Source organism: Mesocricetus auratus, unplaced genomic scaffold (assembly GCF_017639785.1).
Source record: "Mesocricetus auratus isolate SY011 unplaced genomic scaffold, BCM_Maur_2.0 Super-Scaffold_100691, whole genome shotgun sequence".
NCBI classification, from domain to species: domain Eukaryota; kingdom Metazoa; phylum Chordata; class Mammalia; order Rodentia; family Cricetidae; genus Mesocricetus; species Mesocricetus auratus.
The window spans coordinates 34,246,959-34,265,736 of record NW_024429267.1 but is presented as its reverse complement, the minus strand read 5'-3'; the positions used below and the strand labels follow the sequence as shown (position 1 = coordinate 34,265,736).

Genomic DNA, 18,778 nt, shown 5'->3' with positions numbered 1-18,778 from the left:
TTTCTTTCCTCCTCTTTCTTATTTTCTTTTTACAACTATCACTTTAAAATAGAAAACAGCCACAGATTTTTCTCTCAGACATGGAAAGAAACAATTTAGTCCAGCTATTCATTTTCTAACATTATTGATCATGTCTCTCCCATAATTCTTTTATTCCGATAGTTATCCCAAATTGTCCTTTTGTTTGGTTTGATCTATACCACTTAGTATTTTTTATCTCTTTTTAACTGAATCTATGAACTTTTTCATCTTTCTGTAATAGCTAAAGGCAACCCAAAAAAGACAGGTAACACAAAGAAACTGAGATGACCTTCTAATCTTTCTCCAGAATTGTAAATGTAGAAAATTACAGAAGTTCTTAGAGATGTAAGATTTACTTGCTTTACTCTCAAGGACCCACCCTAGTACTATTTGTTGTAGCTGTTATTATTTGGTTGCTAGGGTTTGAATTCAGAATCTAGCACATACTAGGTAAGTGCTCCACTGAACTTTCCCAGCCTGACACTTTTTCTTTAACCAGAATCATTCTCATATGTTGTCAGATTTGGAAATATTAAATAACTCTGACTTTTTGAAACTGTCTGTAAAATGAATTGATCTGCCCATGCTTATATACCTAGTACCTGAATCAGACCTTAAGTTCTTGTTAACTTTCATACATCATTCTTCCAAGTTCTGTTTCCTAAATAGTTTTCGTAAGGGATCCACTAAAGAAAACCAGTCAAGGGACACCCAGAGTTATGCAGGTATAACTAATAGGTACAGTTAAGAGAAAGCAGTGGTTCGGGAGAGAAAATTCAAGGGACTATATTCAATTAACTGAAGTCACATCTTACCTTATTAAAAAGACAGTTGAAGTCTACATGTACACATTCACCAGTGAAAGAATCAAAAAGAATGTTTTCACCATGCCGATCTCCAAGTCCTAGGATATAGCCAACCATTGACATGACTGCAGTAGAACGACAGTATGCAGATCTACTACTATACCTAAAGAAACACAATGCCTGTCAAATACTTTGTGTCAGGTTTAGTTTTTAAAAAAGGCTAAAAGTTTTAAAATAAACATTCAACTATAACAATGTATTATATTTTTGGTAACTTGCCATGATGTAGGATCAGGGAATGTTCTCAGAAACCACTCATGAAAAACAGGAGGGTGCCTGGGCAGAAGTAAGTCTTGGAATACTTTGAGTTTTTCAGATAAAGCTGCTGACTTTGGTAGCATACACTGGCGAAGCTCCTTTCCTGTCATATACACTCCTACAAAGCAGAATGGTTTTTAATTACAGTCAAATAAGTAAAGAAACAAAAATAATTTTGTGGAAATATGACAGGAGGTGTCAATTTTTGCTCTAACTGAAAAGAATGGAAAAATACCAGTTATACATCTAAATGGTTATAACTTGATAGCGTAACATAATAATAAAATCTGTTTTTCCTTAATATTTAACAAAAGTATAGCCTCTTTTTTATTTTGGTTTTACGAGACAGAGTTTCTCTATGACTTTGGAGGATGTCCTCGAACTAGCTCTTGTAGACCAGGCTGGTCTCGAACTCACAGAGATTCGCCTGCCTCTGCCTCCCAAGTGCTGTGATTAAAGGCATATGCCACCACTGCCTGGCCCAAATATAGCCTCTTATTGATGAAAATTAATGTAACAAACAAAAACAATTTATGATCAAATAACTTCAGAATATAAGAATATAAGATTCAGAAAAATTTAGCTGTGAAAATGCTGCCACCCTTATTAAAATTATAATTATATAATTAAAATTATAGTGATCTCTTTTAATCAGGATGCCATACTAAGATAACCACAAGTTAAAAGGAAATCTGGTATTCTGAATAATATAAGGCATAAGGAAAATCATGGGTTACTGTAGTGGCTGGAAAGAAAATGGCCCCCAAAGGGAGTGGCTCTATTAGAAAGTATGGATCTGTTGGATAGGTATGGCCTTTGTGTGTTCACTGTGGGGGAGGACTTTGAGGTCTCTTTTGCTCAAGTTTCGTGTAGCGTGAGTCTCAGTCCACTTCCTGTTGCCTTCGGATAAAGATGTAGCCAGCACCATGTCTGCTGCACAGTGCCATGCTCCCTGCCATGATGATAATGGACTGAACCTCTGAAACTTTAAGTGAGCCACCCCAATTAAATGTTTTCATTTATAAATGTTGCTGTGGTCAAGGTGTCTCTTCACAGCAATAGAAACCCTAACTAAGACAGTTACCATTATTGATGTTATTTAAATAGGGCTCTCACATTGTAACTAGGGCTAGTCTGGAACTTAGGAATTTATTTTGTAAACCAGGTAGTCCTTAAACTTCTGGATATCATCCTTCTGCATTCTGGTGCTGATATTACATGTTTGTGCCACTATACCTAATATATTCTTGACTCTCTTTTCCTTTTTGAGACAGGGTCTCACTATGTTGCTCTGGATAGCCTGGAACTCACTATGTAGACCAAGTTGACCTTAAACTCAAAGATCCTGCCTGCCTCTATCCTGAGTGCTAGGATTAAAGGAGTCTAACCATGCCTGGCATGTTACTAACCTTGTTTGTTTGTTTTGAGATAGGGCCTCACTATGTAGCCCTGGTTGTCCTAGAACTCATTATATAGATCAGGATGGCCTTGAATTCACAAGATATCCACCTGCCTCTGCCTACCTAGTGCTGTGAATAAAAGCATATGCCAATACACTTGATATTAGTAATTCGTAAGATAAAACCTTAGGCTGGAAAACATCTGTATACAAGTTTTTATGAACAAGCTTATGGTTTGAGACTTTTTGCCTCATTCATTACATCGTTCTACTATTTTTATAAGATGGATCCTTAACATCTGACTGATCTTTTTTTCAGTTTTAGTTTTTCATTCACCATGTAAAGTTTAACTAGTTATTTAGATAGTTGGACTTGTTAATGACAATGAAATGATCTATAGAACATGCTTAGTATAATACCCACACTATAGTAATTTATCAATATTACTTATTTTACGGACTAAATCGTGCTCCTTAAAAAAGTATATTAAAGCCGGGCGTTGGTGGCGCACGCCTTTAATCCCAGCACTTGGGAGGCAGAGGCAGGCGGATCTCTGTGAGTTCGAGGCCAGCCTGGTCTACAAGAGCTAGTTCCAAGACAGCCTCCAAAAAAAAAAAAAAAAAAAAACAGAGAAACCCTGTCTCGAAAAAAACCAAAAAAAAAAAAAAAAAAAAGTATGTTAAATAGCTGGGGTGGTGGCACATGACTTTAATTCCAGCACTCAGGAGGCATACAGGATGATCTCTGTGAGTACAACTTCAGCCTGGTCTACACAGCAAGTTCCAGGATGGCCAGGGTTACATAGTGAGACCATGTCTCAAAAAATATAACAACCTTCCAAAAATTTGTTAAAGAAGATAACTTTATTTGGAAACATGGTCTTTGAAGACAGAACCAGGTGAAGAAGAGTTCAAGGTGGAATTATAATTCAAGAATTGATATTCTTATAAGTAGAAAAAAAAGAGACTTAGGGCAGGGAGATGGGTGAGTGGACACACTGCCTGCTCCATAAACATGAGGATCTGAGTTCAGACCCTCAGAACTCATGGAAAGCTGGATGCAGAAGTGCACATTTCTCATCCCAGTGTTCCCAGATCAAGATGGCGGGCAGAGACTGAAGAATTTCTGGAAACTCCAGGCCATTTAGCCTGGCCTCTAGAGGTAGCAACAAGAGACCCTGTCTCAAACAAGGTTAATTAATATCTATCAATATTATTTTTGCTATGGCCGAGCATTGGTGGCACATGCCTTTAATCTTTAATCCCAGCACTCGGGAGACAGAGGCAGGCAGATCTGTGAGTTCAAGGTCAGCTTGCTCTGTAAGAGCTAGTTCCAGGGCAGGCTCTGAAAGCTATACAGAGAAACCCTATCTCTGAAAAAGGTTTTTTTGGTAAAGTTATCTCAAGTTAGAACAGCCTTCTAATCCAACCAAATACTTTCCTTTCTCTAATAGTGAGAAAACAATCTTTCATCTTTCATAGAATATTTACTTATTTGCTAAAGGTACATGAAGTAATTCCAGAATTGCTAACAAATATTTCAGAAAAATAAAATGTTCAGTTTTTTTTGTAAGCTACCTCAAAAGCTTTTCACACTGAATAAAGAAAGAGTTCAAAGGAAGGAAGGGAAGAAAGAATACCTTATATGCTTCTGTTTATAGAATACAAAGTTCACTAGGCTTAGGTAAAATATGTGCACTGATACAATAAAAACAATTATATACCTATTTCACATTTGTAGCTAACCCATAGCATACATTTCTACTGTGAAAATGAATATAATACCCTTTTCTTTATATATTTTGGTAAGAATAGGTCTCAAGCCAGCAGTGTTGTTCACCCATTCAATAATCCCACATTCATCATTCAGTGGAATAACCGCATATGTTCGGATATGAAGTTCTCTTCGACGTGATTCTGCATCTTTTCGTAAGCTCTAAGAAAAACATAGAAATAGGAAAAAATGTAACTCAAATTCCTGACATACCAAATCTAAATATTGTATGTAATCATTGTTCACTTTGTGGGAAAAGTGCTGATGGAGGTCTTCAATGAATAATTCTGAAAGTTAGAGGAGGAAGCTATGAATGTAACAGAATATCATATTTGAAAGATAGTATTTATAACCATCACAAAAAGTACTATTGTTTTGTTTTGCACTGCATTACAGATATCATTGATGTTAAGTATTTATGCACAGAGACTGATGTTTAATTTTATCTAAAAACTACAAGAAATGCTGTTATCTTACCTTCCTCTCTGAAAAAGTCATAAGGAATCATAATATCTACTTAAAACAAAAAGCCTATCATAATCACCATCATCAAAGCTTCATCCAGCAACTGATGAGAGCAGAGGCAGAGACCCACAGCCAAACATTAGGCAGAGCTTGGGAAATCCTGCAGAATAGGGCATGGAAAGACTAAAGGAGCCAGAGGGGTCAAGACACCACAATAAAATGTCCAACAAAATCAACTAACCAGGGCTCATATGGGCTTATAGTGGCTCAACCAAAAATCCAGGAGCCTGTATGGGTCTTACCTATACCCTTTGCATATGTGTTATGTTTATGCAGCTTGGTGTGCCTGTGACACTCCTAACAGTGGGGGGTGGGGGGTCTCTGAATCTTTTGTCTCCTTTTGGGACCCCTTTCCTCCTACTGGCTTATCTTGTTCAGCCTTAATGAGGGTAAGTGCATAGTTTTATTATTATTTGGCATGCCATGATTGGTTGATATCCTTGGAAGACCTACCCTTTTCTGAAGGGAAAAGAGGAGTAGGTTCTAGAGGAGGGGGATGTGATAGGGGAGAGATACTAGGAGGGGAGAAGGGAGAGGGAACGGCAGTCAGGATGCACTACATGAGAGAAGAATATATTTTTTAAAAAGTTAAAAGAAAACCCTATAATGCATGTAAGTCTGTGTATAAATATACATAGCTTAAATTCTCATCTGGGCTGACAATGCTCCCTGCAAGAGAAAATGATGGACTATATAAAAAAATAAACTATAGTAAAAACATAAGAAAAAAGCATGAGTGTATGATTGTTGGGGAAGTCCTGTTATTTGCCTGTGCATTTGTCAATAAAGTACTGTCTGGCCAATAGAAAACCTAGATAGGAGGGACTAGGAGTCGAGGAGGATTCTGGGAAGGGGAAACACAAGAGAGTCAACATGTGACGCCATGGGGGTAGGACGCCGGGAACTATTCTCCGGTAAGAAACATACTTAGATTAACAATTATGGGGTAATTACTTAAGGCACAGCTAGCCAGTAAGAGACAAACAAGGCCAACAGCTTCATAATTAATATAGCCTCCTGTGTGTTTATTTGGGACTCATGCGGATCTGGAACCAGGCGGGCAGAAAGGCTCCTCTCAAGGAAAGCTTCTCTTAACATATGATATCAAAATTTCTTTCATGTTCTTATATTTAATTGTTATAGTTTTATTTCAAAGTTATCTGGTAGAAGAAAGCTTTATGGTTCATTTGATGAACGCTGTTATACCAGGTATGGACAAACAGTAGAATGTTTAATCCTTGAACTTTTTGAAGGAAACTTAGCACATTTCTCTAACAATTGACCTGTTCCTCTGAGAAACATGATCAACTGACTAAAAAACACCATTTAAGCCAAGCTTGGTAGTATATACTTGACATCCCAGCACTGAGAGGGAGAGGCAGGGCCATCAGGACTACAAATCACCCTTAGTTACATAGCCAGTTCAAGGGCAATCTGGGATCTCAAACTAAAAAATAAAAAAGAACAAGAACATAAACAAAACAAAAGAGGCACCCCTACCCTTGTACAACAAACAAAATAATCTTTAAGAATAAGTAGTTGTCAGGTGGTGGTAGTGGAACATGCCTTTAATCACAGCATTTGGGAGGCAAAGACAGGTGGATCTCTGTGAGTTCGAAGCCTGGTCTTAGAGATAGTTCCAGGACAGGCTCCAAAGCTACAGAGAAACTCTGTCTCAAAAAAACTAAAACAACAACAACAACAAAAAAGGGTAGCTGTCACCAATGGTAGGAAACATGTACAAATCATTGTCTAATCTCTACAACCAACATGCTCATGGTTAGAAACTTTTCACATTTTCTTCTTTGACCATGCTAACAAGAAGCTTTAACATATTAAAACTTACTACATCTAAGTTAACAGTAACACCAGCCCAACTGACATTTAAGTCAGAAAAACACTGAAGGAGCTCTGGTATTAATGGTTTAATCATCTATGAAGAAACATCCTCCATTTTAAGAGAAACTTCTCACCATATTGCCTTTAAAATGATTATGCAGTATTAACTTTTAAATTAAATTTGGTTAAAGCAAGCATAGTCTATATTGTCTTTTGGGAGGAGGGGCAGGGCAAGCTTGAGCCCAGACCTCAGCGTTCTTTCCAATATCCCCAGTCCATAACTGTTTATGCTATGTAGTTATGTCTGGATGAAGAATAATTCAAAATAGATAAGACTATATAATTGACTTTATATGTTGAGACTGGGCCTTGTTTATAAAGTTTACTAATCAAAAAAATTGAATTCCACTAGTCTACAATCCTCACCTTAGTTTTGGCTTACATATCATGATGTATTTGACTTTTTTTTTCTTTTTAAACAGAGATCTTTGGCTTCTGAACAGAGACATAAAGATGGTGAGTGCTACATTTAAGTCAAGGTCAAGATTCTTTGTGGCCTATGTATGCTTGAAACCTTGCTGCTTCAGGCTCCTAAACGGTGCTACCACTGCCGCTCCTGGCTAATAGTAAGCCTTGAACCTGATTTCCCGTATTTCTTTGAGACAGATAGCATGCACTTACCAACAGAATGGGGAAAAAATGCTAATGATTACTTTTGAAGAATGAAACCATGCAAACAGAACCTGATTTTTTTTTCCTAGCATTGAAAAACAAAGCCTAAATAAGTCTAGATAAGTGGAGTGCCTTATACAAAACCATTAAACAGAAAACGTTTTCTTTTATTAATGTCTTATATTCTTCTCTATAAACAAAATCATAATTGTTAAAAGTTAACTGAAGTAGACAATTTAAATCTATGTATATATCCAAAAATCTGATGAAGGACTTAAAACAGAGACTGGCATACTCATTCAAAATTCACATGGGAGAAACTCAAGCATTCATAATGGATAAATAAAGAAGATGCAGGAATTTCCATAATTACAATATTATTCAATTTTAAATGGAAGGAAATTTTGAATCTTGAAGACATGCTGCTGAGTAAAAAGAGCCAGCCACGAAAGGACCATTTATAAGAGGTACCCAAAGTGGTGACATTAATGGAGGTAGAAAGTAGACCTGCAGTTGTTAAAGACTGGATGGAAGACACAATGGAGAGCTATGGTTTAATAGACACTTTCAATTTGGAATCCTAATATAAAATCTTTGAAAGGTATGGTGAGGATAGCTGCACAACAATGTGAATACACTCAAGGGCATTGAAACACATACTTAAGTGATATAATGTACATTTTTATCACAAAAAGGAGAAAATGAGCCCTAGAAAGAATGGATCAGCAGTTAAGAGCACTGGCTGCTCTTCCAGAGGACCAGGGTTCAATTCCCAGTTGTGGTGGCTCACAACTTTCACAACTAGAGTTCCAGGGAATCTGGCACCCTCACACAGACATACACATAGGCAAAACACCAACATACATAAAATAAAAAATGAATTTGAGAAGATGAAAACATATCTCAAGAGTGATTTAATCGCCTACTGAGAAAGTCCATATTGCTATTTTCTTAATTCTAAAATAAAAACAATGGAACTCGACAGATGGTTTAGCAGGTAAGAGCACTTGCTGCTCTTCTTGAGGACCCAAATTTGATACTCAATACCCTTTTCAGGTGGCTCACAGCCATCTGTAACTCCTGCTCCTGGTAATCTCATGCCTCTGGCCTTAGCAGACACCTGTACTCATGCACATGTTGAAAATATTTTAGAAAGTCTTTTAAAAAGCAAACCACTTCCAACCTTGTTAATCAGAGAATTGAATTCCATTAGTCTACAGTCTTTCCTCAAGTCGTCTTTTGGTTTACACATCATGATGTAGAATTTCCCATCTGAGCCCTTTAAGGAGATCTTCTTTGGTTTCTGAAGAGAAGAAAGAATTTCTACCTGAAAAAATAATGAGTGTTACATTTAGGGCAAGGCTGACATTCTTGGTTTAAATTTCAATATTATAAATATTGAGTTATGCATCATAATAAAAAAGAGTAAGTAGGAATATGTACTAAATTAGTATTTCAAATTTTCCTTTTACCTTAGTTAATCAGAAGTTAAAGAATAAAGTCTAAGAATAGGGACATACTTTCTTAAGTATTAGGAATAGATATGAAGTAAAAAATAAAACAAAAGAACAAAAAAGAAAATCCCCCCAAACCAAAAACCTGACTTTGTCAGCAAAACAGGTACTTACACATGCATATTCAGGTAGTCCTTTCAAAACAGTCACAACATTTTACATAGCAAAAAATGTTTACCATAACGTTGGAAAGGTATTATGAAAATACATCATAGAAATGTTCAAAGAATAAGTTTATAAAATGAAAGTAATTTTCTTTTGAAAAAAATCTTCTCCAAAATGAAGCCTACCTCATATGTAAACTAAAAAAATACTGCTTATGTGAAAAACAAAACATGGTAATTATAATGTACAATGTAAATGATTCTAAAAACAGTTGTTTTTTTTTCCCTTCAAGATAGGGTTTCTGTGTGTAGACCAGTCACTCCTGGTACTCACTGTGTAGACCAGGCTGTCTTTGAACTCACAGACCTGCCTCTGTCTTCCAAGTGCTAGGATTAAAGGCGAGTGCCATCACCATTCGTCTAAAAACAGTTTTAAAATGTCCTAAGCCATAGAAAATTTGGAACAAATATGGAGTTTTCAAATGCTTTCCCCTCGAAGTACTCCCGTACTATTTCTTTAAAATAAACAAACAGTTACAGCCATGTTTCATGGGTGGGCACATGGAACAGAAGAAAAGGCTATGCTTAGTAGGGGAGAGGCCACAAAATAAACAGGGAGGGGCTGAGGTTATGTTCATTGAGTGGAGCACTTGATACCCAAGTGTGCAGACCTGAGTTTGGAGCATGTCTGTAATCCAATGCTTTATGGTGAGATGGGAGCAGAACCAGGAGAATTATGGGAAGCTCATGGGTCACCTAGCCTGAAACTCTATATGAAACAAGGTGAAGATGAGGACCAACACTTGAGGTTATCCTCTGACCACCTGTGAGCTGTGGCACATGCTCACGTTAACTCATGTACACATGAACAGTAAAAAATTATCTGAATTTTGTTTTCTCATAAGAAGCAAATCAAACTTATCTTGTTTCATCTGCTCTCCATTTTTTAAGACAAAAGAAAATAAAATTGTGAAAACATAGTGAAATATGAGCATGTGAAGGGTGGTTATGATTCTTTATCACTTAATTTTGTACCACAGAACAAAACAGTTCTATACTTCTCTACATTTCTAAGATTTTCTTTGCAAACAAACTCACTTAGATTTTTAGCTTAACTACATTTAAAAGTTATAGTTGTAAAAAACTGAGGTTTACCACATCATCGAATCCTGCAAGATAGGCCCAATGCCCAGGAAATGGGTCATGATTAGCATGGGCACCCAAAATTGACGGAAGAGTAGGGATCATGACTGACTGCAAAGGAATGAGGATTTCACTAAATGTTGGCTCTTCTACCAGCTTTTTAAGCATTTTAAAGTGAGTGCTCATGCTTAATGTGGAGTTACTTCCATCAACCTGGAAAAAAAAAACCCACAAACAGTATATTTCAATTTTTCTGAGTTTACCTTGAATGAGAGAACTTTAAGTACAGTAAACATTTCATTTTTACAATCTCAATTGCTCAGTAGTGTGCAATGTTCTAAGTATTTTTTTAATCATCTCATTTAACCTTTTACCTCATAAATAACAATTCCTCTATCACACAGTACTGTGTAATTGCTGAAGGAGATTTGGAGAAATCAGGGATCTACTTTTAGACATGAGAAAAATCTGTAAATAACTTCTTTTGGTTATCAAATCTCATTTGGGAACAAAATGATACCTGAATTTCTTAGTGTAAAGATCAAGCACTGTATATTTTACTATGGGATATTCCAACAGATTATTATCAGTTACAATATCCAGTATAAAGTATGAGTACCTTTAAAGTCAGAAAAAGAATTGAATTCCTAAGTGTTTTTTGCCAGATGAAGAACTAAGTACTTGATATGAAAAGCACTTCCAAGGCCAGTAACCAAAAATAATCATTTTTCCTAGTGTCAAGTACATAAAAGGTCAAGTAGAATTAATGGAAATAATGAAAGACTATCCTTTTGAGAATAGTTTATTCATGAGAGGAAGAAAAATAGGGCCACGTGTATCTTTTTATCTAGAAATGGTTAATGGATTTTGATTATTTGTCATATGACACTATTTACCTGATAAAGAACCTCTCCCTTTAATAATCACCCACACACTTTTCTCTCTCCTACATTGTTTTGTTTTGTTTCCTAATTCCTTGCATAGAATAGTGATCTACTCCCTTAACTACCTTCCTCCGTCAGTCACAAGTATACTGAAAATAATACATACTACTCTAAATGACAGCCATCTGCTTATGTTTCTACAAATCTATCAGCAATTCAAGGCAGCTTTCTGTCTGTCATCTTTATTCCCTCAGCACAGTGTCTATGCACTGACATATATATTGAAAAAACAAAAATTAAGGGCTTGCGATAAAGCTCATGTGTAAAGTGCTTGCCTACTATGCATAAGGCCTTGGGTTCGATAATCCAACACTACAAAAGGCAACCAACTAAGAAACAAATCCTCCCCATTCTCTTTCCTATCCTATATGCAGGTCAACATACAAGTTTTCAAAGATAAAATATTGCAATATAATAAGACTGCCTTTAATGCGTATTTTATGGTTGATTTAATCTTTTACTTAAAACCATTGATAACTATTAAAATGTATTTTCAGAAAAATCCAGAAATGTAGAGGACATCTGGAAGAGGGACATACATTAGCAAGTTTAAGAAACAGATTTATTAAGATAAATCATACAAGGGTTAGAGGTGTAGCTCAGTGGTAAAGCCCTTGCTTAGCAAGATCAGGTTTCTGGTTCAATCTCTAGTACTACAAAGAATGGGGAATGGGAGGGCAGTAGAAAAAAATTAAAATATACCATTTGATATATTTTGGTACATGTATATTGCCATACTTATATTTTTGGTTATGAGCCTAGACTTTAACAGCTGAGCCATCTCTCCAGCCTGTATATTAACAAACTTAAAAAATTTTAATTTGCGCTGGAGAGATGTCTCAGCGGTTAAGAGCACTGATTGTTCTTCCAGAGGTCTCGAGTTCAATTCCTGACAACCACATGGTGGCTCACAACCACCTTGAATGAGATCTGGTGCCCTCTGCTGGTATGCAGGCAGAAGAATGTATATGCAATAAATAAATAAAATATTAAAAAAATTAATTTGATGAAGATCAGCTCAAATCACATATAAGTTTTTGTATAACATTATTGAACATTGGTTGATAAGCACTAAGATCTATGACAGTACCGATTTGTTGCACAATTCTAATAGCTTGTCAGTTAGGCGAGTTGCATCTCCAACAAACTTTTCTAAAGACTTTTTCATATGGATAGCTTTGGTAAGAATTTCCTTGCATCTGTTCACACGCATGGGATAAGATGACTGTCAATTAAAAAAAGAGTAAATACAATTATATATGAAACCTGATTGGCAAGAATCAACTTAAAAGAATATTCATGATGAGATTTTATAATGATAGGCATATAGGAAATCAGTTTGGTAGCATCAAGACCTATAAAGAAATTTTAATCCTATAATTGTGAATTCCCTTGATGGGATTTACACTGAAGAAACAACTGATATTTTGAGATGTAGAAAATAGAAAAAAGAGAAGTAAAACAAAAAACTTAATGATTTAATGAACAGTTAAAGCTATTTTACAATTTATCCAATTACTAAAATGTGTCTTCAAAGAACATTAATACAATTTATCTGTTAAAGTTAATTTAATATTTAAGTGAAAATATGAAATTATCCATTTAAAATTACTGTTAAAATATGGTTAGAAAAATATATAAGTTACAAGAAAATATTAATGAATAGTCTGAAATTTAATTTTCTTTTTATCTGTACATTAACTTTTCTATATTTACCCATTAAGTATACTAATTAATATATACATACCCACTAATGATGTCCTTGTTTTTGCAGTAGACTAAGTATTTTGAATTAAAATACTCAGGGAAAGAAATCTATCATAGGGCTGGAGAGATGGTTCCGTTATTAAGAGCACTTGTTTTCACAGAGGACCTGGGTTTAATTCCCAGCACTCACCTTGCATCTTTTTGTAAGTCGAATTCTACTGGATCTAACACCTTCTTTTGACCTCTGTGGGCACCAGGCATGCAAGTGGTGCACAGAAATATATCCAAGCAACATATTCATACACATAAAATAAATCTTTAAAAAACTGGTTATTATACTATTTACTAAAAACTTCATGAAGAAAGCACATGTTCAACACTGGTCACTTCTTTTCATATGATAAATACCTCAAAATATTTAAACAAGGTAAAAATTTTCTCTGTTAGCAAGTATTTAAAAGTTATAATCTTAATATAGGTCAGAACCCTGGAACTTGTATTTATATATTTGCTTTAAAAATCTATGGCATAATAAGTGTTAGGAGACACTGCTGTAACTAACTAATGCTTTATTACCTTTGACACAGCTGTCATCATCCACATTGCTTGCTGAGGGTAGGCCAGAAACACCTTGGCTATTATTTCCATCAACACAACAAAAACTTCATCGTGAGAATGACAAATTCGAGAAATCAACTGTGAAAAAGCAGTCAAAAACTGATATGGAGCTAGCCGATTTGTGTGCTCTGTGAGAACACTATTTATTTTAGCCAAATCATTTCTCATTTGCACGCGATCAGAACGGCCACCTAGGAGAAAAAAAAAACAGAGTTTAAGACAGAAAGAACAACAAAAAAAATCCTCAACAACATCAGTGTATCAATTCATTTCACAGGAAAAAAATGTGATTAAAAACTGCTTTTAAAATACATTATCAGCAGGCCCACAGCTAGTTCACTGTCAAAAGACAGCTTGTGTAAACAGAAAAAGCATTTAGGTCTAAGAGGTATCTATTTTTATCATCCGTTGTAAATGAGGGTAAATTACATGCTTAAGCTGACATCTTGCAAAGTGTTAGGGTTATTAAGAAATGAAAAGACTATAACTTTTCATTCCTGAATTACAAGCACTTTAAAAGTCTATCTTTCCCTTTCTTTTCATAAGATTTAGTCTTACTATTTTTCAAGTGTGTGTGTGTGTGTGTGTGTGCGCGCGCGCGCGCACACATGTCTAACACGCACATGTGTACGTGAGTACAGGTATCTGTGGAGGACAGAAGCTTTGGATCTACTGCCTGCCAGGGGTGCTGGAATTAAACTCGGGTCTTCTGCAAGAGCAGTATATGCTCTTAATTGCTGAGTCATCACTCCAGCCCCCACACTTAGTTTCTTAAAACATTGTAACAATCCCCCCCTATATTTTCCATCTTTATGTGGCTTTTATTACTCTATTTCTTTTCTTAACATTATAACATTTTAATTATTAAATTATTGGTTTTTATTAAGAAAGATTGTGATGCCAAATGTTACTTTATACCAAAGTTTTAATTCTTCCTAGTGCCTTAAAGTTTTTACATAAAGAATTATACCTTTCTCCCATTCATATGCCTTAGCACCAAAATCAAGCCATAGTGATAACATTCGTGGCATTGACTGATATATGAACTGATTTCCATACTGAAGAGATCTGCAATTATATAAACAAGAAATATAATTAGCACAGAACTTTAAGTTATATGAATTAGAATTTAAAATCTTAAACTACCATTCAATTATGTACAGCCTTCTGAAAAAACCTATGGTATCACCCACCTATCCATCTCTCTGGTCTTGAACTCAGTATGAAGTGGAGGATGAGACCCTGAATCCTCTGCTTCTATCTCCTAAATCAGAGACTACAGACATGGGCATTTATCTGGTGCCACATATCAAACTGGGGCTTCATGTATTATGCTAAGCAAACACCCAAACAACTGAGATATACCCTTAGCCCCTGAAATAATGGTACTGGTATTTCTTCCTAGTAGGTCATTGGCCCTCCATCTTTTCTTGCTAAAGTATTCAGTTAGCATTAAAAATTACAGATATTTTAAGGGTTAGTCAAAGTCTTTTAATACTTTCTTCAAATGGTCCTTAAAATCTGTATTTTCATTTGTATTCTATGGTAATAAGCTTTGGTCAGGCCTAAGCATTCTACTTCTGGGAAATTATATTTCTGCATTTTTCTTTGTGTTTTTTCCTTTATAGCTGATGATGAAACAGATATTAATAATCATAAAGCCAGTAGCTTGTGTTTTTACCACAGACTTGTCCTAAGTATATAACTTTTAGATGTGTCTGCTTTATTTCTGGTATGCTGCATCTATATCTCCATCCATTCACAGAAAAAATTATAAACACAAACACCCACAACCACATATTATGCAGTGGGTTTCCCCACATTTGGAGAAACCATGGGGGTCAGCACATCTAGGATATATCTTAGGAAAACCATCTTCCTGAATCTCATTTATAATTACAATATCTCTCTCCACAGACAAGTTTTTAATTTTTTATCATTCATTTTTATATCTGTACACAAATTCTATTATTACATAAATGTTTCATATATTTAAAATTTCATTCCTTAAACTATTTTTGAGATAATTCATACTAAAGCAGTAACAACATAATTATTTAAGATACAATCAGTTACTCAAGTGAATATATCATAATAGCTAATTTTACTCCTTTAGAAATATAAATTTAAGGTCTGGAGAGATGGTGCAGTGACTTTTGCTCTTGCAGAGGACCCAGGATCCAGGATCAATAGCCAGCACCAACACAGTGATTTATTATCATTCATAACATTCCAGAGGATCTGATGCCCTCTTCTGACGTTCATAGGCACCAAGGACATACATGGTACATATATGCAGGCATAACACACGTAAAATAAAACAAGGAAATCTAAAAAAAAAACTTTAAAATATCAGTATAAAAATATCAAAATAGCCAGGCGGTGGTGGCGCATGCCTTTAATCCCAGCACTCGGGAGGCAGAGGCAGGTGGATCTCTGTGAGTTCAAGAGCTAGTTCCAGGATAGCCTCCAAAGCCACAAAGAAATCCCGTCTCGAAAAACAAAAAAACAAAACAAAAAAAATCAAAATTTTCAGTATTGCAGCTATAAGTATGCCATAGAAGCAAAACATGGAGCTACACATTTAATAATCCCAGCATTCAGGAAATTAAGACAGACAGACTGAGAGGTCAGCTTAGTCTATACAGGTACAACCCCACCACAAACAAATAAAATCACCATCAACAACAAAAAACAGTAACAGCCAAAACAAAACAAAAAATAAATAAATGTAAGTAGCTTCCCTTCTTTGAAATGTGATTTAAGAAATATAATACGTGTGTTCGATACACTAAGGGCCTGATACATAACTATGATTAAAGAAAAAAATTTATATTATTTATTCTAGAAAAGAAAATTCAATTAATAACTGTCTTGTTTCTTGTTCCATTTCAAAATGCCAACAAGCCAGGAATTCTTCTTTAATAACAAAGCCACTAAGAAAACCAATAATATTTATAATTATTGGTAATTACAACTAAGGAAACAAATTAATGAAATTGAGTTAGAACTCACAAAAATTGAAATTTCCTTAGGAACAATAAATTTGGCTAAGAATTGTTATTCTAATTTGGGGTATATAAATATCGCCTTAACTACTGAAGAAAAATTTAACTGAGACTTGATAAAACATGAAAATAAGTAATTTTAGTATGTTTATTGCTGTTAAGTCAGAATCCTTCAGTAGAAAATAACAGCACACGAATACAAGGAGAATTATGAAATGTCATTACTCAATAATTTGCAAATTTTAAATACTAAGCATGACTATATATATGCATGTATATATGTATGTGTGTACTGGCATCTAAAATTAAAAGTTATTTTCCCGACAACAGCGGGAGGATTGGGAAGTTCAGTCCAGACTTAGCTACAAAGTGAGTTTGAGGTTAACTTGGGCTACATAATACCCCACCTCACAAAACAAAACAAAAAGTTGTATTTCATCCTCTGACCACTTCAAAAATAGGTTCCTGACAAGCATGGTGGTGCACTCCTGTAATCCTAGCACTGAGGACACTGAGACAGAGGAATATGAATTCAAGAATGGCCTGAGCTATAGAACAAGACTCTATTTCTAAAACTCAAAAGCAAACTAAGAAAGAAACAAGCTCTTTTGAGTCTTCAAAATAATGTCAATATCTGTTATTTTTTTTTACAGGATTTGACTAAGGAGAAAATACTTAATTACCATTAGATTTAACAAATAAACAATATATGTTTAAAGCCTTCTAAAATACTATGTGCAGTGATTTGAGGGATGGGATGCCTTCTGAGTATTGGTATTATAGTTATGGACCACCATGTTCAGCATTTGTTGTTGTTAAACATGCTATTCAAGTGCTCTACTATTAAGTTATATCTGCAGCACAGTACTGTTGATTTTCTAAAACTGTATCTGCATATACCTTTTACACACACAGAGAGAGAGAGAGAGAGAGAGAGAGAGAGAGAGAGAGAGAGAGAGAGAGAGAGAGAGAGAGAGAGAGAGAGAGAGAGAGAGAGAGAATTTTTCAAAACTAAGGAAAAAACTGAAGAAAAACATTCTGGGATTAGAGAAATGGCTCAGCTATGGTTGTTCTCACAGAGGATCCAAGTTCAATTCCCAGCACCCACAAGGCAGTTCACAATAATCTGTAACTCCAGTTCCAGGGGATCTGGTGCCTTCTTCTGGCTTCCAAGAGTACTACGCATGCACATATGCACATGGCAAACAAACTTAGATGCAGGCAAGCAGGCAAACACTCATACATGTGAAATAAAGGTAAACTAAACATTAGAAAAAAAGAAAGAAAAATATTCTCTCTCAGTTAAGTTGGCAGAATGAATCCATGCAAGGGAAAACAGAAAACGTCCTGAATATGCTATTGTATGTGATAAAATTCATCCATATTTAATCTTAAACATGCAGTACTCATACTCACCTTCCAAAATGCAGGACTATATACCGGATGAGATCACCTTGCTTTTCCATTTTATTGTCTGTTACCATGGGCATCAATTTGTCATAGTACTTGGCAAGGTAGAAATGCCCATCTTCCCACTCTGGCAGAAACAAAGTCACATCCTGTGAAAAAGACAGGATACATATCTAAGCAAATCTCATACTAGGCTGAGGCTTAAAGTGATAATAGGTGATTAAATATCAAAAGTACACAGCACACAGCAAATTCAAATTGTTGGGTGTAATTCTGGTTTGATACATAGTATTCCATCAAAATAATAACCTCAAATGTATGGTGTTAATAAACATTGTTGCCTAGTGATAGATAACACCTGTAATACTAGCTCTCAGAAAGCTGAAGCATCAGGATTTCAGTAAGTTTGAGACAAATCTGGGATACATATACATAGTGAGTTCTAGACCAATTTGGAATGCAGAGTAAAGTCCTGTCTTAAAACAACATACACAAATCCAGGCCCTCACCCCCAACAATCAGAAACCAAATACCACCTCAAACAAAACATTTTTGCACACAACCTATGCAGGAATGCTAGGTCAGATTATATTTATATGAGCCTCTTATGAAATTAAAGTTTTCCCTATGGTTAATGTTGCTAGTTTGTTTATAAACATGTCTCACCATGTTGCACTGAGGTTGCTGAGGCAAAAGTGCCAAGTGTTTGAAGCTAGTATGAGCTGCATTAATGACTACCAGGTGAGTCAGAGATGCAAGGCAAGAACTGATTCAACTACCCATTGCACCCCTAAAAAGGAAGTCCTGGCTTAAACTATCAGCTGATTTGTTTATGATGTGAAGAAGGGATCAATTTCCTCCCTGTAAAACATCTAAATGACACAGTACCATGTCTTGAGAATTATTTTTTAGGACTCTATGATAATTTATAATCTGACTATAAAATTGTTCTGTTCTACTGGTTTATTTAACTGTA

At 35.4% G+C, this 18,778-nt stretch overlaps 1 protein-coding gene across 1 annotated transcript in view; it reads right to left on the bottom strand.

Annotated features, from left to right (window-relative positions):
• Atr (ATR serine/threonine kinase) overlaps window positions 1-18,778 on the bottom strand; it is a 97,553-nt gene that overhangs the window by 5,756 nt on the left and 73,019 nt on the right. The window contains exons 36-44 of the mRNA XM_040739930.1: window positions 17,809-17,951; window positions 14,355-14,452; window positions 13,343-13,575; window positions 12,150-12,284; window positions 10,128-10,328; window positions 8,538-8,681; window positions 4,330-4,480; window positions 1,107-1,263; window positions 837-990 (exon numbers count right to left, since the gene is read on the bottom strand). Of these exons, the coding sequence (XP_040595864.1) occupies window positions 837-990; window positions 1,107-1,263; window positions 4,330-4,480; window positions 8,538-8,681; window positions 10,128-10,328; window positions 12,150-12,284; window positions 13,343-13,575; window positions 14,355-14,452; window positions 17,809-17,951 (1,416 nt within the window). The remainder of the gene's footprint in view (window positions 1-836; window positions 991-1,106; window positions 1,264-4,329; window positions 4,481-8,537; window positions 8,682-10,127; window positions 10,329-12,149; window positions 12,285-13,342; window positions 13,576-14,354; window positions 14,453-17,808; window positions 17,952-18,778) is intronic.